Source organism: Globicephala melas, chromosome 1 (assembly GCF_963455315.2).
Source record: "Globicephala melas chromosome 1, mGloMel1.2, whole genome shotgun sequence".
NCBI classification, from domain to species: domain Eukaryota; kingdom Metazoa; phylum Chordata; class Mammalia; order Artiodactyla; family Delphinidae; genus Globicephala; species Globicephala melas.
Genome location: NC_083314.1, coordinates 42,531,984 through 42,554,957, shown reverse-complemented (window position 1 = coordinate 42,554,957; position 22,974 = coordinate 42,531,984). Strand labels below are relative to the sequence as shown.

Below are 22,974 nucleotides of genomic sequence, written 5' to 3'. Positions count from 1 at the left end.
AAAGTATTCAGAAATACATAATAAACTCCAATATTTAGGTTCATGACTATAACTCTAACATTAAAAACAGTCTGAAAGGGCTTCCCTGGTGGCGCAGTGCTTGGGAGTCCGCCTGCTGATGCAGGGGACATGGGTTCGTGCCCCGGTCCGGGAGGATCCCACATGCCACGGAGCGGCTGGGCCCGCGAGCCATGGCCGCTGAGCCTGCGCGTCCGGAGCCTGGAGAGGCCACAACAGTGAGAGGCCCGCGTACCACAAAAAAAAAAAAAAAAAAAAAAAAACAGTCTGAAAAAGGCAAAAGAGGTTAAAATTCATATCACCTTACCATTCCTAAGTTCCAATTTGATATTTAATGTGCTTTATTAACTCACAAAGAGTGAAAACACACAGACGTCCTGAAGAACATGTTCTGACACTGTAACATGATTTTCTCCAGGAGTCTTCAAAAAACATCTTTAGTAATGTCCAATATAATAGTGTTTAAAGATAATCATGATAGAAATTTACTCCTCAAATAAAGTTGACTCACTTTCCTAAAGTTCTGGTTTATTTTTTCAAAACTTTGGTATATTCTGTTCTTATGTCCTTGAACCCTAAAAATATTTTAGTTTAGATTTAATTTCGATTTCAATTCAACAAACATTGATTGCGTGCCTACTAGGCACTCGATTAGAGAAATAGCATGTCAGTCCCACATACTTACATCGTCTATGTCGGTGCCAAGCAGAGACCGAGAGCTTAAGTCCAGACCTTGAAGCTGGAGTCGTGCTACTTCAAGCTCAAGTGTAAGGTGTTCCGTGTGTTTCTTTTCTGCCGCCAACTTGGACTCCATCTCTGCTGTCACACTTGTCAGCTTCTGCTGCCACTGTTCATTTTCTGACAAATACTGCTTCCTGAGACAGTCAAGCTCTTCCCTTGCAGAACTTAGTAACCGTTCGAGTTCTTCGATTTCCTTATTTTTCGTAATCCCTTGACTTTCAATTTTCTCTTCTAGCTTCTTGAAGGACTGCAGGTACATCTGACAGACGGTCTCAAGTTCTTCAACGCTCCTCACCGGGGCAGAGGGGATTTCTTTCTCAGTCAGATTCTCCTCCTCCAGACTACTGCAAGAGACCTTCTCTACACTGGACTGGTTTGCCAAAACAGTCCTGTCTAAATTATTCAAAAGGGATGTTTCTCCCATATGCTCTAAAAGATCTTTGTAAAAAGAAGATTCTATTGCATTACCAGGGCTGTCAGTCACACCAGAGAGTGACAAGGACAGAAAATGCTTCTCCCCCGGTCCTGGCATCACCTCCTTTACCAAGTCACCTTGAGAGTTTCTCAGACTCATGGACAAGACTGAATTTTCAGCCTTTAACGTGTCAATGTAGGACTGTAGCTCTGACATCTTAGAGCTCATCTGGCAGTGCTGATCGTGCAAAATTTTGTGTTCACTCTGTAAAGATGAGAATTTCTCCTGTAATTCAGCAAAGTGCATGCGAACTTCTTTGTTTGACACTGTCAAGTGCTCATAGGAATTACTGTCGTCCAAAGGATTTAAGGACACAGACGTCTGCTCATCTTGCTGTTCACCAAATTCACTTTCTGGCGTTTCTTTCACGAACTCACCTTGGAGAAGTCCATTTTCGTCATTTAATATTTTAACCTCATTTACTAGTTTCCCTACCTCTTCTGCCATTTTGCTAGTTGCTGTGACACATTCTGATCTTGAGTCATTCAGCTCAGATATGAGTTCAAGCTTTTCCACCTGCAATGCCTCACACATCTTCTCTAACTCGTCCAGCTTGTTCATTGCCGTCTGTAGAGAGCACTGCAGGTGGGCATTGTCCTGCTGACTTGTTGACAACTCGTGAAGCACCGAAATGTATTTTTCCTCTGGATCTATTTCAAAGTTTCCAAGGCCGCTAATATCTTGTGACTGAGTGCCTTGTTGCACATCTCCAGTTTCTAATTCTCCTCCAATTTGTAATTTGTGCTGTAGGTACTCCTCCTTCTCACTCTCCTGAAGTTTTAATTCCATGTTTCTCACTTTAGTTTCTACTTGTGCCAGTTGCGCATTGTAACTGTCTAGAGAAGCATCTTTAACTTCAAGGTCCATCAGAAGTTGAACGTGACGTGTATTTATCTTCCTCTCTGCTACTTTCACAGAGTCTTGAATTGGTTCCAATTCTAGATGCTGATGCTCATGTTTCATCTTCGTTAATTCCATCAGGTGCTCCTTCTCTTGTAATAAGGCATTAACTTCCTGTTGCATCTTACTTTGTTCTTCCTTTAAAGTCATGATTTCTTGCTTTAAGCTGTCAGCCTCCCTCTTGGAATTGCTTTGGATATCTGTAACCTCAGATCTCAGGGCTTGCTGCACTGTCTCCAACTCTAGTATTAAACTCTGGTTTCTTTCTTCAGCTAATGCTAATTGTGATACAAATGCTTGGTGTTCCCTTGCAAATGTTTCCTTTAGCTGTCCCAATTCATTTTCTCTATCTTCACAAACACTCGTGCATTCATTCAGCAAGCATTCTAATTTAGAGTTCTTTTCCTGCTCTGCTTTATATTTTTCACTAAGATCCCGAAATGCATTTCCTGTTTCTTCGCATCTTTGGAGCAAAGTAAGTCTTTCTTGTTTGTACTGGTCAGATAACTCTGAAATGCTTTTGTCTCTTTCATCTATACAGTTTGAAAAACTCTCAGTTTTCTGGAGCAAGTGCATCTTCTCTTGGGTTAAGGTTGCATTAATTTCCTTGAGAGTCCCATTCTCTTGGGTCAGCTCTTCAATGTCCTTTTTATCAAGAGAAATGATGGAACTCATTTCCTTTTTCTCCAAGCTCAGAGTTTCAGACAAAAGTTGTAGCTCCTTTAGAGATTCCTGAAGTAAATGGTTGCTCTTTTTTAATTCTTGAATCTCTGCCTGCTCAGTTTCTAACTTTTCATTCAAAAGTTGCAACTCTCTTTCCTTGCTCTCCAAGGCAGCTAAAGTTTCAACAACAACATTCTGATGAACAGAAGTGTCTTCTTGTAACTTACTAATTCGTTGACTTGTTTCAGCCACAAAACTTTGATGCATCTGTTCTGCTTTCATGAGATTTTCTTCAATTTCTCCTTTGATTTGCACCAATTCTTCACACTGCTTTTGCAGATCTGAGTTCATCTGCTTTTGAGACTCTAATGAAAATTCAAGAGAAACGACTCTGTTTTGTAACATGGATGAGCTTTTAGGACTTTGGTCTGTTTCTAAATGGCATTCGCTCCTTTCTGAAGGCACGCTTTCTTGTTCTTCAATTATATTTGCAAAGGAATTATTCACTGCAGACTGCTGTTCAAATGCCAAAAGACTTCTCTGATGAGACTCATTTGTCACCGCAGAGGAATCTCTGGATTTTAGCAGATCCCTGAGGCTCTCAGATTCAGCATGCAAGTCTTGGTAACGCTGGTTTTTGTCCATCATTTCACTTGACAGTGACTGAAGCTTATCTTCTAGATCTTCAACTTGCCCGGTAAGCTGAGAAATTTTCAAACACATATTTTCTATTTCCTTCTCATGTTTCTGATCTGAGAACTCGGCTTTCTGTTGTAGTTCTCCATAAGCTTGCTTCTGTGTCTCTGCCTCTGCAGTCTTGCTGTCTATCACATTGTGAAGGTTCCTGATCTCAACATTTAGATTTTCTCTTTCCATCTCCAGTGTTCTTACCCTCTCATTGTATTCGTGACTTTTTATTTGTTGTGTCTTAAGACAGGTTTCCAAGTGATTAATTTTACTCTGCAAGCTTTCCTTTTCTGATTCCATCTGATTTAAAAGTTGTTCATTTTCACTTTTCCAGCGAGAAAACAGAGTTTTCTCTTCTTTCAATTCTTCATATTCTTTCTTCTTTAATTCCAAAGCACTCAATAAAGCTTCGGACTCTCTCTCTGTTTGGCTTAACTTTTCATTCAGTTGTTCGATGTGATGTTCCCTTTTCTTCAAAAGGTCTTGAGAACAATCTCGCTGCTTTTCCAGATCAGCCAGGGCAAGCTTCAGTTTCTCTAAAGTCAAGGAATTCTCTTGCTGCTTTATTTGTTCTTGAAGATCTCTTAACATGGTTTCCTGAGAAGTATTCTTAGCTATTAAAAAAGATATTTTTTTAAGTTGTCATGATTTTAATAAATATTTATTCTACAAGAATTCTAAACTCTCAAAAAAAAAAAACCCAAACAAACTAACAGCTTCTCAAGTCCTGTACAAACTGGCATTATTGCCTGCATACCTCCTTGAAAACAGATCGCCTGATAATTATCTAAGCTTATATAAAGACAATGGAAAATGGTCCTTTTCAGGATGGCATTACATTTGTTTATCTCCTTTCTCAGCAGCTTAAGAAAGTGTTGTTGTATAAAATACCAAGGGATAAAAAAAAAAAAAATACCAAGGGATTATTTTCCTAAGCACATGAAACTTTCTTTTATTCTTTTTCCTTGTATGTGTTTATGCCCTTTGGAAATACTTATTCAAGGAGAGAAAAGTGTGACAAGAGCAGCACTAAAATGGAAATATCTCAGGAATACTATGGAGTATTCCAGATTTCTCAAAAAAGTAAATAACTTCTTCGCCACTTTAGCCAAAAAATCCATAGAATCAGGCATAAGTACTAGAGTATAAAGTGCTACAGGGAATTATACTCAATATTTTGTAATAACTTATAAGGGGAAAAAATCTGAAAAAGTATATGTGTGTGTGTGTGTGTGTGTGTGTGTGTGTGTGTATGAAACACAGTCACTGGGCTTCCCTGGTGGCACAATGGTTGAGAGTCTGCCTGCGGATGCAGGGGACGTGGGTTCGTGCCCCAGTCCGGGAAGATCCCGCATGCCGCGGAGTGGCTGGGCCCGTGAGCCATGGCTGCTGAGCTTGTGTGTCCGGAGCCTGTGCTCCACAACGGGAGAGGCCACAGCAGTGAGAGGCCCGCGTACAGCAAAAACAAAAAAACAAAAAAAAAAACAAAAAAAACACAGTCACTGTGCTGTACCACCTGAAACTGACATGTAAATCAACTATACTTCAACTAATATATAGATATAGATATATCTATCTATCTATATATATATATCTTAATAGTATATGATGCTATATGTTAGTAACTCTCGAAGCCTACGTGCGAGTATCACTGGGAAGCAATACCCCCCACATCCCGGCCCCTCACAGTGAGGGTGGTGCCTGTGAAGATGAGAATCATCAGGAAGATGTCACAAACTCCATTACCACCTGTCCTCTGCCTAAAAACTCCCCTCTGCCCACTGGCCCCTGCTAGTTGAGAATAACCACACTGCTTTCATTCAACAATGATAGGAAGGCTTCCCAAGTATGTTGAGGAAGAATAAAAGTTGTGAATCTCAATAGTAGATGAAAAAGGTAGCATGTATTATAAACTCAGATGTAACTAGAAATCATTCCTATTTTTAGCCCCTTAATCTCAGTCTACATACTGAGAGTGGAAGGCTGGTGGAGATAGCGCCACAGGGGATATCAGTCCACTTCGCGTGTGAGGACCTCAAATAATGATACTGGTGACCAACACTGAAAAACGCCCTAACCCTTTCTTTTCCTATAGTTTTCTTTAAAAAAAGCTGAAGATTGACATTTCTACCTCCTGCCATGGAAAAATTGAAAGCTGTCTTAGGGAGACTGGAATTTAAAAAAGAAAACAGTCACAGAGAAGTGTGACACCCATTCCACAAGTCAGGTTAAAAGAAATCCAAGATGTGCAAATACCTCAGGGGAGAACATAAATGTAAGGAAAGACTCATTCACATTTATATATACATAAATGTGAAACGAACAGTGGATTCATTTGGTGTATGCAGCATCATTCTATGGCTATACAGAGAATAAGGAAATAAAATCATTCAGTCAAGTAAGCCATCCCAAAACAATGGTCACTAAGGGCTGGGAAAACATGCATTTAACATAGGATTTTCCATTATAAGGGAAATGGTGATGGGTGAGAAGATGCGCCGTCTGGATGTAACTAACAAACACACTTGAGACACAAAATAGCACTCTGAGGCGAGAGACAGCCCCAACAATTTACTTTTGTCTGGAAAATATTTACCCTTCTGGTTTCAAAGTGCTGAAAACCAGGCATCTGGGGACTCAGTGTGTTCCAATAAAAAAAAAAAAAGTCCAACTATCACTCTGGAAACGAAAAAGTGGAAAAGCAAAAACTTTTTCCACATCAACTGCAGACATCTCTCTGGGAGAAGATATGGAAAAATTCAAAGAAGCTTCTAATGATATCCATCCTCCCTCATGGGAACATTAGCCTAGAGAAAGAACTCAAAAACGCTACATTTACTCACCCCTCATTTCTTCTGCAAAGTTCTGGCTCTGACTCAAACGCTGCTTGGCCTTCTTCAGTTCTTCCTCCAGGTGGCAAACTTCTCTGGCCCTTTGCTCAGACTGACTCTTAAGGAGGCTGTTTTCCCTCTTCATTTCCTAAAGCACAGGTTTAGTTAGTTATCACCCAAGCAGATGCTCAAGCAACTTAGGACTTCTGCCTTGGTGAGGGTCCCTAATGGGACTGGGTGTGTATCTCACTAGGGGAGGAATCACACTTTCCCTTTGAGCAATGAAGTTACATAGTTTTACTTCAATAAAATGATTTTATAAATAGAAGTCAAAAGCACAGAATCCAAAACGGATGATAATCTTTTTACTTCGAGAAATATATTTTTTGAACTTTCTGGATGTCCCGGTGGTTGTGAAAGTGTTCGTTCATAAGGAAAAGCCTATTTACAAGCTCCCCCAAAACACAAATGCTCCAAGTCCCCATCACACCTGAATGATCAAATATATCTTTGCGGGCTTCCCTGGTGACGCAGTGGTTGAGAGTCCGCCTGCCGATGCAGGGGACGCGGGTTCGTGCCCCGGTCCGAGAGGATCCCACATGCCGCGGAGAGGCTGGGCCCGTGAGCCGTGGCCACTGAGCCTGCGCGTCCGGAGCCTGTGCTCCGCAGCGGGAGAGGCCACAACAGTGAGAGGCCCGCGTACCGCAAAAACCAACAAACAAAAACAAACAAAAAAAAAAACAAAAAAGGTATATATATATATATATATATATATATATATATATATATACACACACACACACACACACATATATATTTGCAAAGTTCTGAGGTGCTAACGAACCAAAAAATTCACGTGACAAATTGTGATGTTTCGTTATAAAACCATCTTAAGGTTCACTGTTATGGGAATGTCTTTATGAGTAAAATTACCTTTAATAAATGTTCATTAAGAAAGTCTGCAATGTAAAGATGTTGGAATGGGCATTATGAAAGATGCAGCTACAAGTTAAGAGAGTCTCTGCCCCCAGGACCAGGTACCCGCCAGTGGGGGACGATGCAATACCAATCACTTAATACACACCAAGATGCACTACATCCTCAAGAGAGATGAAGTGTCCTATGGGAAATCAGAGGGCTGGAGCATGGAAGAATTAATTCTAGGTGGAGGAATCTGAGATTTCACAGTGAAGAAAGGTCCTTTGGGTACCTGATTAAATGAAGGACCCATGCATCGATGTGCCACAGAGTAGCAGAGACACATACGCAGCCCCATACTATTTTCTAGGGAGATCTGTCTATTTTTCTGAGTCTTAAAATGAAGCAATATTTTCATGCTGAATAAAAATGCTTCTTATTAACCACATGACTTGCATAATAAATATTATAAATCCTCTATCCATATTCCTCAACCTGCTGTTCAACCTTCAATGATATTACAGCTGATAAGTATTTCAACCTATATTATATGCCACCCTCTGGACCACTGGGAATTGGCATATATCATTACAAACTGACAGAATCAAGCAACTCCCATCCTTGGTGGTGGTGGGCGGGAGGGGGTGTGTGATTCATAAGCCTGACTTTAAAACACACACACACACACTTAAAAAATATCCCTCTGAAAAGCTGAAAAGTAGGGGAAATTTTTTAATCTTAAAGAAACAATTAAGACCTATCCTCCAAAACCCTACTGCACTGTTGGAAAACAGATGGCCCTGGCAATTCAGTGCTGGAAGTCTGCCTTCAATTATCAGTCTGGTTACTACCAGCAGATGGGTACCAACGTAGCAAAGCCAAATTCAAGAAGAGGGAGAATCTGGCTGGTAGAAAGTACTTGAAAACTTGCTGGCAGCTGCTGTGCTCATGTATATATGTTCATTTCATCATCAAAATAAGACAGAGTCCATTGTAGTTATATTTCTGTCTCCTTTGTCCTGATCCTACCTCCCTTCCGTGAGCTCAACTGACAAGCTATCAAATTAAGAGGTCAACCAGAACTAAAAGCCCGCTCCGGGCTTCCCTGGTGGCGCAGTGTTTGGGAGTCCGCCTGCCAGTGCAGGGGACAGGGGTTCGAGCCCTGGTCCGGGAGGATCCCACATGCCGCAGAGCGGCTGGGCCCATGTGCCGCAACTACTGAGCCTGCGCTCTGGAGCCCATGAGCCACAACTAGTGAGGCCCGCGCGTCTGGAGCCTGTGTTCCGCAGCAGGAGAGGCCACGGCAATGGGAGGCCCACGCACCGCAACGAAGAGTAGCCCCTGCTCTCTGCAACTAGAGAGGGCCCGTGGGCAGCAACGGGGACCCAACGCAGCCAAAAATAAATAAATAAATAAATAAAATTTAAAAAAAAAAAAAGAAAAGCCCGCTTCAACTCATCTCAAGACTGACATTCATACCAGTCATTGTGAAATTCTGCAAAGAATGATCACTGAAGTGCAATGATGTTACTGACTTAAACTAGCATCATTCAACTAGAGAATCTATAATCGCTTGTTTGCTCTTCAGACTTCAAAATAATCCCCACTCAAATGAGATCACAGATGTGAAAGGAAAAATACCTTAACGTACTTTAACAAGGGTAATGGAGCATTGTCAGTAGTGTTTCTTCCTAAAATTTAACAGCAGCTAGATGTGTGTGATCAATGCTAAGATCAGCTAAGTGAGCTCAACATAAGAGAGTAACTAGAATGCAACCATCTGAGTTGACTTAGCATTTTTATTTTGCAACTTATGTTTTTTACCCTAAAAAAAAATCATCAAATCAAATGGCACCTACATCTAGAGGCGTGACAAGAAAGCTGACAAGACACTGTATGCAAAGCTGGGTGCATCCCAGTAGGAGGAAGGAAGGTGAAAAGGAGAAGAAGAGGTGGGGAGGGACCGCAGGAGGGAGGGTGCAACTTATGTTTATGCGTCTCTTCATCTCTATCCATGTCTGTGTATAACTGGAGACATTTAAATGAATACTAAGCTCAATGAAAAGATTAACAAGTCTTTGTCTATTCTGGCAGTAGTTCCATAAATACTTGTTTCAAATGAAGGAATGTTCAGCCAGTCCTGAGACCCAGCAGGCTTATCATGCTATGGCTATGGCCAGCCCAAGAGTTTTAAAAAGCCAGAATTTAGAAAATGAACATCTGAAAATGGAGCTGTAGGCTGCCACCCATCAGCAATTCATTTCTGCACGGCTTACAGCCACTTAGGACTTGACTGGGTGGCTCACTGCCAACGATGCGTTAAGCATACAAGGATATATTCTCCTAGGCAGCTCTTGCAACCTCACATGATTTGCAGAGTTGGGCACTAGTCTGGAAAAACACAACAAAAAACCCTATAACCACAAGCGAGCCTTAGAGCTTAGCGAGCAATTCCAGCCAGATCAACTTTGGTTTAGGAGCAACCAGGGAAGCATCATTTCCTAGGACCAGACAAAACAAATTTCAGTTACTGTGTGGCATTTCATGATCCCATCCATGAATGAAGCTTAATACGTCCCCTGCTGGGCGAAGTCTATATGGTGAACCAGGGACGGATGCAAAGGATGTGTTTTTCCCCTTCCACCTCATCATTCTTGCCTGCCAGACCAGGCCCCTTAGCGGACCCTGTTGTAATACAGGTCCCCACGCTCAGGAAGGTCCCCAGGCAAGTGTTCCCTCATCTTGGCTGTCAAATGATGGTACATGATCGCCTAACCCCAACGCTATGGAGCTGGCACTGGATGCTGGGTGAGCAGCTTATCTAAACCTTCCATTCACTTTGATACTAAATGCTAACTTTACCCTTGATTGGGCCATTACATCACATTTCCACTACTGATAATTTCTCACTGTGAGCAGCATATTAGTTTGCTAAACATGGACAAGGAAAATTGCAGTACAACTGTCTCATTTTTTTGGCATCCAAAACCTATAAGCGTGCTAAACTTGTTTGTACTTATAATTAGATACAGAAAGATACCCAGAACGATAAGACTAGAATGGGCTGCAATTTTATATGTGAAAAATCTCAAATGCTCTTTCCTTTGCCCATCCTTTCTGTGCCTATGGGTGAGAGCAAACAGTGGTAGCATCAAAAAGTTACAACAGTTGTGAAGACCAAAGAGCCCTTATGTGCTTGCTGGGCACGGATCTAAACATTTGATACACAATATTTAAGTTAATCATTAATGCAGCTCTGGAGGGTTAGTATTAGTCCCCATATGCAGATGAGGAGAGTCAGACTCAGAAATGGTAATCACTGTCCCCAGGTCACACAGCAGGGAGGTGGCAGAAAAGTGATGCAATTTCAGATCTCGCTCACTTTAAAGTCACCAAAATTTTACCTCGAAGCTATACCACCAGTCTAACTGGGTAAATTGCTTTTCTGATTCCAATCCCAATTCAAACTGCAAGAGCCAGCTACACCCTTTGAATTCTTGATATCATCCTCAAAAGAAGGCACACACACAAAAACGTAAGTTAAAGACAAATACTAAATGAATCCCCTGGCCCTGAGCTACACACCTCCAACGACTGCCCTCACTGGACACAGAAATCAATGAAATGTTAAGTGCAACATGACGGGCATTTAGCTAGATTTCGTGGTGGACAGCTCCACAGCTGACAAACCAGGCCCTGCAGGGATGCATGCATCTTCAGAAACACCTGCGAGTAATGTCCAGCCCACTATGGAGCCTTCGCCAAGCAAACCGTTTGCAAAGTGTTTGGACCCTCTTAACCAGTCGATCGATTTTACAAAATGTTTCCACCAGGCAGCCAGTGGAGTCGCGGGAGAGTTCCTGGCTGAAAGGGAAGCTCACAGAGGGAAGAGTTCAGTGCCAGTCTGCCTGTGGAAATGTTAGCAGAAGCATCTGTTGGTTGGTCCCCACTGGCCAAACGGCGAACATTTGTTTTGCTGAAACAAACGCTTTCATTTAAAAACGTTTGCTGATGAAACCGTCATCTGATATGAAGTTTTCTTCCACTCGGGTTTCTGGGGCTGTGGCCTCCTCTCTCCAGCAGTATTACCCCTCTGAGGCTATAGCTGCTTTAACAACCTCTTCTTTGCTACTGACAGACGTTCTGATTTTATAACCATAATACACTCCTTGAAGCTGAGGGGATAAATATATTTAGACTTGCCTCACCTGGATAAATCACTGTTCTTTACAGAGAACTTAAAAAACAAACAAACAAAAAAACCGTACAATCTAAAAAGTAATTGCAAAATAGTTAAAAGATTAGTGAAAACAAATTCTTTCCTGTGACATTTTCTGGAAAAGAAACCTCCAATGTTCTGCGGTGCTTTTCCATAAAACTACAATGTAGATTTATGACTCTATTCATATTGTTTCAGTCTATTAACTGCCCCTAAATGGTTCTTAATTAAGCCCTTTAAAATAAACTCCAAGCAATTAAATATATTCAGAGAGAAGCAAATTAAAGTAAGTACGGGGACCTCCCTGTTGGCGCAGTGGTTGAGAATCCGCCTGCCAATGCAGGGGACATGGGTTCGAGCCCTGGTCCGGGAAGATCCCACATGCTGCGGAACAACTAAGCCCGTGTGCCACAACTCCTGAACCTGCACTCTAGGGCCCACGAGCCACAACTACTGAGCCCGTGTGCCACAACTACCAAAGCCCGTGTGCTAGAGCCCATGCTCCGCAACAAGAGAAGCCACCACAATGAGAAGCCCGAGCAACGCGACGAAGAGTAGCCCCCGCTTGCCACAACTAGAGAAGGCCCGTATGCAGCAACAAAGACCCAACACAGCCAAAAATAAATAAATAAATAAATAAAGTTAAGTACAGATAAAATCCTATCGGTAGAAGCAACATCAGGGTACGCCCAGTACTCCGTGCCATTGGGAAACCTCATCCACAATTTTGTATCGTTACCATGACTCTCCAGAGACACCGTCATGGGAATTTTCTGGTGATCAAGTGGTTAAGACTCCGTGCTTCCACTGCAGGAGGCGCGGGTTCGATCCCTGGTGGGGGAAGTAAGATCCCATATACCACGCAGCATGGTCAAAAAAAAAACCAAAAAAACCCAGCAAAGACACCATCACCCATGCCTTGCACACACTCAACATGAAAGTTAATGTTGACTGCTGAAGCCAGAGTAATACAATTTACAATTACTTGAGGTTTTTATAACAATATTAAATCTAGAAACTCTTTATCTGTAAAAAATTTTATATTTAAGTCTATCACTTTGCACAAGGTTTTTAATATTTGATGATGCAAAAGCCAACCCTTGGAAAAGGGATTTAAATTATACCTCCCATCACCAGTTTTGTTTCTTTCCATTTAGAAAATCCCTTGCTTTCTTCCATCCTTCCACCTCACAGGTGGTCTAAAACAATCTTAAGAAAAAACAAAAGAGTAGTACATGGTCTTAATATAAGTCATGCTTTCCTATAATTGCTAGATGTATATTAGTAAGTTATATCAGAATAGAAAGTGAAAAAAAAACCCCACATGTTCTATGTCATAGATTTTATACAAAACACTGTAATATATACTTCTGGCAAATTAAAAACAAAAATGTAGCTATAATAAACTACTAGAAAATGGTATAGAAATTCTTTAACCCTCCCACTTCCTCCTGTACAGAAGCTGACAAATACTCTTCTCTACCCCTCACTTACCTCACTGCTTCTCCTCAGCTCATTTTCCTTGGTCTGACTCGCCTGTAAGGTCTGTTCAGTTCTACTGAACTTTTCCTTAAACTCTTCCAATTTTTTTTCCAGCTGGTGCTTTACAGATGTGGCCTACAAGTAGAAAACAAAGCAAAGCTTCATTTTTCTTTACTTTTTAAATAACTATGTATTCTTAAAGAATAAAAAGGTCATGGAATATAATAATTGATATCATCTATTTTGGTTGAGACCCACTATACATAACAGCTTAATGAGGCCCTAGAAGTTGAACTTAAAATACCGTCATGTCAACCTGTGACATTACTCGGCAGCAGCATATGTTGATGGAAAAGGCTGGGTTTGAGGAGGAAGCCACAAGGAAAACAATTAACCACAAAAAAATAAAACAACTAAATAGTAATAAACTAATTTTAAAAAATGAGATAAGAAATAACAAAAATTGAGAAAACAAACTGGGAGAACACATTTGCAATAAATACAACAGAATAAAAACGATATTTCCAAAATACAACACATAAAGCATATCTATGGTTCAATATACAAAGAGGCAAGCCCATTTATAAAAAGACCAAAGGACAGAAACAGAAATGACAAAAGATACAAATGGCAAATCACCTTCTGAAAGAAATAACCTCAATGGTAATCAAGAAAGTGTGAATTGGGACTTCCCTGGTGGTCCAGTGGTAAAGAATCCGCCTTACAATGCAGAGGATGCGGGTTCGATCCCAGGTCAGGGAACTAAGATCCCACATGCTGCGGGGCAACTAAGCCCATGTGCCGCAACTACTGAGCTCGCGCCTCTCAACTAGAGCCCACGTGCCACAAACCACAGAGCCTACGTGCTTTGGAGCCCACGCACCACAACTAGAGAAGAGAAAACCCGCGCTCCACAACTAGAGAGAAGCCCGTGCACCACAACGAAGAGCCCTCACGCCGCAATAAAGACCTGAGGCAGCCAAATAAATAAATATATATATTTTAAAAGTGTGAATTAAAACAATGATAAGATAACATTTTTCACTCCTTAGTTGGCAAAATTTTAAAAACCTGGACTACCTCCTATTAGGAGGATGGGTGGAAACAGGCCTCTTACAGCTGGTGTCAGGTGAACTGCTACGACTTTTCTGGAGGGCAATTTGGAAGTACCTATCACACGTGAGAACACATATGCCCTCGAGGCCATCAATGTCACATGTAGGAAGCTGTCCTACAGAAGCACCAGCAACACACATCTTTACCTGCCCAATGATACCACCAATGGTGCTACATGAACCTAAATACCCATCAGTAGGGGAATGACTAAATAAACTACAAAACATCCAATACAAACAAGGCTCAGACACTACCAACAGAATGCTTCCTTTTAAACCAAAAAAAAAAAAAAATTATACATTTGCGAATGTATATTTTTAAAAGTCTTGGAGGACATCCAATAAATAGTGCATAACAATTTATCCTGGCACAGGAAGATTTTTTTTCTTTTTTCCAAACTTGGACAGATGGACAGATAAAGGAATGACTCTATTAGAACTTCAGATGATCCCTTGTATGTAAGAGATATCAATAAATGTTGGCTGTCCGCATTTCACCTGCATTCCCCCATCCCCAGCTCCTCTGCTACTAGAAATCAACATGTCCTAGGCTGCTATATCTTACATTTGGGAATTAACTTGTATTTTTCATATGAGAACCTAATTGGTAAACCCTCACTTTTAGAAAATAAACAAACACTAAGAAAATAAGTATAACTCTGACAACAGGTGAATACCTGACATATTCAGCATAAAACTCTAAAATGTGTCACCCTCTCAGGGAAAATGGGTGAAGTCAAGAAAAGAATGAATTGGGAATTCCCTGGCGGTCCAGCAGTTAGGACTCTGCGCTTTCACTGCTGAGGGCCCATGTTCAATCCCCGGTTGGGGAACTAAAATCCCACAAGCCTCAGGGCGCAGCCAAAAAAAAAAAAAAAGAAGAAAAGAATGAATGACCACATTCCACATTGCTTCTTCTGAGAGCATAAGGCTCTGGATATTTAGTGCTTCCGCATTGCAGATGGAGCAGGAAACTAAACAGACGAGACCCTGTCCTCATGGAAAGATCTGAGTGATGGAAGGAAGATAATATCTTTTTAAATTAATTAATTTATTTATTTTTGGCTGCATTGGGTCTTCGTTGCTGCACGCGGGCTTTCTTTTTAGTTGCGGTGAGCGGGGACTACTCTTCGTCGCAGTGCGTGGGCTTCTCATTGCGGTGGCTTCTCTTGTTGCGGAGCACAGGCTCTAGGCGCACGGGCTGCAGTAGTTGTAGCATGCGGACTCAGTAGTTGTGGCTCGCGGGCTGTAGAGCGCAGGCTCAGTAGTCGTGGTGCACGGGCTTAGTTGCTCCACGGCATGTGAGATCTTCCCCAGACCAGGGCTCGAACCCGTGTCCCCTGTATTGGCAGGCGGATTCTTAACCACTGCACCACCAGGGAAGCCCCAGAAGATAATATTTAAATAAACAAATAACTCTATTGTATGTCAGGTGATAGACTTTATGGAGAAAAATAAAGCAAGGTAAAGAAACAGAAAGTACCTGAGGGCAAGGGTCTATGTAGTGACCACGGGAAGATGTCATTCATAAGGTGACACTGGAGCAGCAAGTCTTCAGATAGTGAAGGCTCACACCCTACAGATCTGTCTGGGGATGGAGCACCCCCAAGAGCAAAGCCCAAAGCTGCCACTTGCTGGGTGTGTCCCCCCATGGCAAGGAGGCCACGTGGACAGGTAAGCAAAGGGAGAGTAGGAGATGGGGTGAGCGGGTAAGGTGGTGGGAAGGCCACCTAGGCTCCTGCATACATTTGGAATGACCTGACTCTTACTCTGAGAAATGGGGAGTAACTGCAGACTTCTGAGCAGAGGAGTGACATGATCTGACCTATACTTGAAAAGACTCCCTCTGGCTGCTGATTGAAAACACACTGTGAGGAGGAAGGGTGGAAGCAGGGAGACCAGTTAGGATGCTGGTACAGAAACCCAGGTGAGAGATGATGTGTCTTAGACCACATATAGAGCTGGAGATGGTGAAAGCAGTCAGATCCAGTATAAAATATAAAGACAGAGAAGTCAGGTTTATTCTTAGCAGGGAGGTATGTGGCACATGAAAGGTTTCTGGGGTAGCCAACAAGATTCTATCCTCTGACATATATAATGGTCACAAGAGAGGCATGCCTTATAGTAATTTATTGTTGTACATTTGTTCTATATAGATTTTGTGTTCTAACCCACAAAAAAGTTTATACTATTCATATAATACACACATATACTCATGCATGAAAATATACATATGCACAGATATACACAAATACACATGCACACACACGTGTGTGTGTGTGTGTGTGTGTGTGTGTGTGTGTGTGTGTGTGTGTGAATAAATAAAGGTAGAGCCAGCAGAGTTTTAATGGATTACTTTGAGGTGTTGAGAGGAAAAGGGGAGGTGAAGATGACACTGAGGTTTTAGCCTGAGCGATGTGAAGAATGGAATTGCTATTTACTGGGACAAGGAAGACTAAGCAAAGAACAAGTCTGAAAAAAGTTGGAGTTCCATTAATAACATGTTTCAAGTGTGAGATGCCTATTACGTGTGTGACTGGAAATATCAGATGCACACCCACAAGTCTGAAATTCAGACCAGACATCCAGGCTGGAGATATAAACATGGATGTCATCGTCACATGGATGACACAGAAAGCCATAAAAGCAGATGAGATCATTTGTGCAGGGAGTGTTAAATAAGTAAATTATAATTTTCAGTGCTTTGACTATTTGGAAGCATAAATACTTGGGATAGCTCCCAGCTGGTGGCATGACCAAGAACCATTGGAATATCAGAGACGCCCACAGACCTTCAGATCTGAGATCCTCACTCACTGCACTCCTTCTCTAAACAAGAAAACCCAGACCCAGAAAGGTTCAGTTTGCTCTCCACTTTGATACGTAAGGAAAGTGAGGATAGAGCTTTTTTTTTCTTTCTTTAAAGGTATCATATGTCCGCTGTGGTACAGAAATGACATGTATTAAAAAGGGGATGGGGAGGTTAAGGAGGAGGGAGAAATCAGTTAGCACCCTACTTTATCCAGTTCAGCCTGGAGGATGTTGTGCATGTTCTTGGCTTGCTGTAGCTCCTGGGTGAGCTTGGCTTTCATCTGAGTGAACTCTTGGTCCAGGGTTTGGAAGGAACGCTGTTGACGGGAGAGCTCCTAAAAAGCAAAAGACAAATGCATCAAACTGATGCTGGTTAACAAGGGAGATCCTAGGGCGAGACCCATTCTTCCCCCAGGCAATGCTCTTCTGTAAGAGCAGAAGATTATGGGAGCCGGTCTGCGACTACCTGATGATTGATATAGGCAGCCTTAGCACGGGTCCCGGGCATCAGATCCGGGTCTCTGAGCGGAAGAGGAAGGAGTCCGCCAGGAGAACACATGGAAACTGGCCTGTTCCCGCCTCATCCCCGACCTAAATGAATCACCTCTGTTCTGAATTATCCAGGGGCAAAAGAGTAGAGCCGAGCTGTAGCCGGTCACAACTCGGCTGAGAAATCAACACACTCAAAAATGGAGTTTAAAATGTCAAATAGCTTATGCCACTGACCATTGAGAATGAAAGGAAGGAAATGCCACCAATTAATTTGGATAATCACACAGGGACACCAGGTTAACATTCCCAGTCACTCTCATTGAAAGACTATAGACCCATTTCAAGGCTAACTCACCTGAAACTGATACCAAGCCTTATGCAAGGGCATCTTCAGCCCTAATTTGTCTGCCAACTTCATTCCCCTCCCCATCAATTACCTTCCTGATGTATTTGCCAACTCACAGCCTTTAAATACACCTGCTGAATGTAATACAATTTCCTTTAGAACACAGAGTGTTTGAAATAAGAAATACAATCCTTTCCTACTTGGTGTCAAATTTCAAACAAATCAGAAAATGTGGATAAAAAAGAACATTCTAAGTCCCTTCTCCAGTCAAAAACTAAAAGATGGAAAAGTGTGAAGGAAAATATAGTGCCTTTTCCACACAAAGCATTTCCCGTCTAGTGGAACATCCCAAATAATGACAGACACTTCTCTTTTCAAATGATCAAACTAGGAAATGCCGACAAGAGCCTTCTGGACAAACTCCTCATGAATCCATTTACCTTACCTCTTGGAACTCTTTTTCTTTTTCCTTGATTTTCTGTTCCAGAGAACATCTGGCACTTTCTGCATTTTGACGCTGACAACTCAAATCTTCAGTCAATTTTTTCAGTTTTTGCTCCAAAGCAATACACTAACAACAAATTAAGACACTCAGTACAAAACAAAATTATTCTTGGAAAGAAGCAAACATTCTGAATTTTAGAAAAATTAGTCCCATGATCTGGTTCAAGTTTAACATAGTGTTTTGACATTTTTATTTCATAAAAAGTTGGGTTTAAAACAATTAGTCAAGTACCAAAACCACTACAATTATTTTAGCACACATAAAATTATATTTGGGAAATACTAGCAAGGATGTAAAGCATTAGACCATTTAAATAAATACTTCATAACTTGTGCCATGAAAAAAGAAATCAGCATGTCTGAATAATGATTCACCTAATGATTTTTTGGTTTTGCTTTTTTTTTTAGAAGATGTTGGGGGTAGGAGTTTATTTATTTATTTTTGCTGTGTTGGGTCTTCGTTTCTGTGCCAGGGCTTTCTCTGGTTGTGACAAGTGGGGGCCACTCTTCATGGCGGTGCGCGGGCCTCTCACTATCGCGGCCTCTCTTGCTGCGGAGCACAGGCTCCAGACGCGCAGGCTCAGTACTTGTGGCTCACGGGCCTAGGTGCTCCGCGGCATGTGGCATCCTCCCAGACCAGGCTCGAACCCATGTCCCCTAGCATTAGCAGGCAGACTCTCAACCACTGCGCCACCAGGGAAGCCCTCACCTAATGTTTTGTTGCACGGGAATGAGAGGTTAAAACGCAGTGATGTTGGGCTTCCCTGGTGGCGCAGTGGTTGAGAGTCCGCCTGCCGATACAGGGCACACGGGTTTGTGCCCCGGTCCGGGAGGATCCCACATGCCGCGGAGCACCTGCGCCCGTGAGCCATGGCCGCTGGGCCTGCGCGTCCGGAGCCTGTTGCTCCGCAACGGGAGAGGCCACAACAGTGAGAGGCCCGCGTACCGCAAAAAAAAAAAAAAAAGCAGTGATGTTGACCTGCGTAATTTAGAGGCTATAAAATAACCAGAGGGTACCCATTATCCTCATGTGATAGTGTTTTTCAAGCACAACAGATTTTGTGGGAAACTTAAATATTAATATGCATCTTTCCACAATGCTCCCACTATGCCATTTTAAATATCTGGAGGTTCACAGCACTCCAAAGAATATCACAATGGGTTTTAACCAAGCTGCCAAAGGCAACACGAAGAACATGCATTTGCCCTTTTACATAGCCATTTATCTTTTTTTTTAATTGAAGTATAGTTGATTTACAATGTTGTGTTAGTTTCAGGTGTACAGCAAAGTGATTCGGTTACACACACATATGTTCTTTTTCAGATTCTTTTTCATTATAGGTTATTACAAGATATTGAATATAGTTCCCTGTGCCTTACAGTAGGTCCTTACTGTTTACCTATTTTATATGTAGTAGTGTATATCTGTTAATCCCAGTTTATCCCTCCTCCCACTCTCCCCTTTATAACCATAAATTTGTTTTCTATGTCTGTGAGTCTGTTTCTGTTTTGTAAGCAGGTTCATTTGTATCATTTTTTAGATTCCACATATAAGTGATATCAGGTGATATTTGTCTTTCACTGTCTGATTTACTTCGCTTAGTATGATAAGCCCTAGGTCCATCTATGTGGCTGCAAATGGCATTATTTCATTCTTTTCTATGCATAGCCAGTTATCTCTAAAATAATTTTTAAAACATGAACTACATCAAAATTTAGGATGCTCTTCTAAAATTAAATCTTCAAGTGTTAAAACCCATTCCTCTGATGCTTCCCTGTGGTGTTCAAATCCTTGAACTGCCCTACAAAGCAACTCTAACTTCCCAGGAAAGAATGAGAACAACTCACATTAGTGGGGGAGAAGTCCTGTTCCAAAAGAAATGTGCCCCAGTTTGGCAAATCTCTCCACTAATGTATTTCTCTGAGACTCATTATAGTCCGATTTAGAACTATTAGAAATTTAACAGAAAATTCAGAGGAAAAGAAAACATTATGTAAGACTTTCCTGGAAGACCAGACACCAACTACTAACTAACCAAAGATGAAAAGATAAAGCTGGTCTGATTTTGCAAATATCATAACTTTAAAATACTGGATTCAAAAAGTAAAATATTGAGCAGTTGTTCAAATTAATCCACTGCTTTGAACATTAAGACACCTTTGTCATTAACCTTATTGTTCTTGAATTTTTAAATCCCTAAGGAAAAGTATGAAAGAAATTATTTCTAATAATAATAAATATGAACTCAACAAATATGTCTAGCACCATGCTAGGCACTGGGGATATAGCAGTAAACAACTCAGACAAAAATCATTGTTGCCTAAATGATGGTCTAAAATTTTGACAGGGACTTCCCCAGTGGCACAGTGGTTAAGACTCTGTGCTCCCAATGCAGGGTGCCCAGGTTCAATCCCTAGTCAGGGAACTAGATCCCACATGCATGCCACAACTAAGAGTTCACATGCCACAACTAAGGAGCCTGTGTGCCACAACTATGGAGCCCCTGAGCCGCAACTAAGGAGCCTGCCTGCCACAACTAAGACCCATCGCAACCAAATAAATAAATAAATATAAAAAATAAAATAAAATAAAATTCTGACAATTTTCAGGGGGGAAAAAAACATGCATGGCAGAGTAGATGAATGAACCCTTGGCACCCTCTGCTGGCACTCCGTCAAACTGCAACATATTCCACTATAGGATCTCAGGAGCAATCAATTCTTTCTTATTAGAAACAGTAGCTTAAAAAAGAGCCTTTAAGAGTAATTTATATTTTATTTAGATTATTTTTTATGCTGATATTTATGATGCACAATCCATGTGCAAGTACCTGGCCACTAGGTGTCATGAATGCTCCATAATACTCTAAAAAAGGGTCCAGAGCTCAAGTCCTTTAAAAATATACAGCATATGACCCTGGAGACTCAGTGCTCTGAACCAATGAGCTTTTCGCTGTAAAATACGGGTGCTGAAGTCTAGCTTTGCTGCCAGTCCCAGCACTCTGTTTCTACATGAGTTCAAACCTTGCATCCCACACGGTTTGTAAATACTTGGAAAAGAAGCATACGAGAAACAGCGTATGTTCACTAAAGCACACGGTATTGATTTTGGCTAAATTAGCTCCATTTTATTTAATAGGTAGTTCTAATGGTACATCAGGGAATAGCATAAACAAAGCATAATCTGATTTCAGCAACATATTGGACAAGGTCATATTATCTTTAGAGACAAGATGGAGAAAGGTGGACTGAATTTTCAGTTAGGTGGGTTTGTAATTTACAGGAAAAAAATGGAATACAAAAAGCATTGAACGAATGAGTCTTAAGAACTTGGAGAGGAGTCTCCAACAGAAAGAAAGCCAGAGCTATATTCTCAGCACTGTCCTAGTCAAAAATCCTAATTCATGATCTGGTAAGAAGAGACTTCATCAAATATGCTAGCCAGTACAAGGATTCGGTGACCTTGTCACACCAAAACCAACAAGACAAAATGTAAAAGGATAAGTATAATTCTCTTATATGAGAAGGCGTGACTTGGCAGAAGTGCAACTGAAAATGAGCTTCACTGACAAGGAACTTTATTGATATAATAATAACAATTATTATTATAAGTTCACCATGTGCCAGGCACTATATGCCAAAACCTTTATAAAAATTATCACAGGTACTTCCCTGGTAGTCCAGTGGTAAAGAATCTGCCTTCCAACGCAGGGGACGTGGGTTCAATCCCTGGTCAGGGAACTAAAATCCCACATGCCGTGGGGCAACTAAGCCCACGTGCCACAACTATTGAGCTTGCGTACCTCAAAGAGAGAGCCCACATGCCACAACTAGAGAGAGAAAACCCACACACCACAACTAGAGAGAAGCCTGTGCACCACAACAAGAGAGAAACCCGAGCAGACCACACGCCGTAACGAAAAGATCCCACATGCGTCAACAAAGACCCCGTGTGCTTCAACTAACATCCGATGCAGCCAGAAAAAACAAGGAAAATAAATAAATAAAATAAATAAATATTTTTTAAAAATTATCACAAACTTTACAGCAATCCTATGACAAAGGCATTATTATTAACACTATTTTATTGATTAGGACACTGAAGTTCAGAAGTTAATTAAATAGCTCCAAAGCAACACAACTGGGATGTAGTAGAGCCAGGGTTTGAATCCAAGTCTTTCCAACTTAGAAAACCAAATTACAAACCCAGACTGCACAAAGAGAATAAATATATGGATCAAGGGAGATCATGTTCCTTCATACATCTAAGCCACAGTTACCAAGAATTTCTCGGTGCAAAGCACTGCACTAGAAGAATTCTAAAAATGAACCTGGACTACCACTTCCAGGTAGATGGAAGAGATGAACATTTCCCTCTACCTCCCACCAAGAATAATCCAAAACCTTGCACATTACATTAAAACAAACATTAAAAAGCTCTGAAAAAAAGAGAAGAAAGATTAACAAGAGACTTTGGAGCCCAAGGAAAAACAAGACAGTGCTGAAAGAAAAAAACTGTTAACATTTAGAATCCTATACCCTGCAGAAATATCTTCCAGGAATGAAGAGGAAATCAAAACATTCCCAGACAAAAGAAAATTTAGAGGATTTGTAACTACACTAAAAGAATGGTTAAAGGATGTTCTCTAAACAGAAAGGAAATAATGAAAGAAGGAAATATGGAAGGAATCATGAAGGAAGGAACAATAAGTTAATGAACAATAAACATATATACAATAGGCTTTCCATCTCTTCTTCAGTTTTCTAAATTA

The 22,974-nt window shown here is 41.2% G+C and overlaps 1 protein-coding gene across 1 annotated transcript in view; it reads right to left on the bottom strand.

The window, feature by feature from the left end:
• CENPF (centromere protein F) overlaps positions 1-22,974 on the bottom strand; it is a 57,849-nt gene that overhangs the window by 19,459 nt on the left and 15,416 nt on the right. Inside the window, exons 7-11 of the mRNA XM_030873009.2 lie at positions 18,144-18,269; positions 17,067-17,195; positions 12,947-13,069; positions 6,328-6,463; positions 704-4,098 (exon numbers count right to left, since the gene is read on the bottom strand). Of these exons, the coding sequence (XP_030728869.1) occupies positions 704-4,098; positions 6,328-6,463; positions 12,947-13,069; positions 17,067-17,195; positions 18,144-18,269 (3,909 nt within the window). The remainder of the gene's footprint in view (positions 1-703; positions 4,099-6,327; positions 6,464-12,946; positions 13,070-17,066; positions 17,196-18,143; positions 18,270-22,974) is intronic.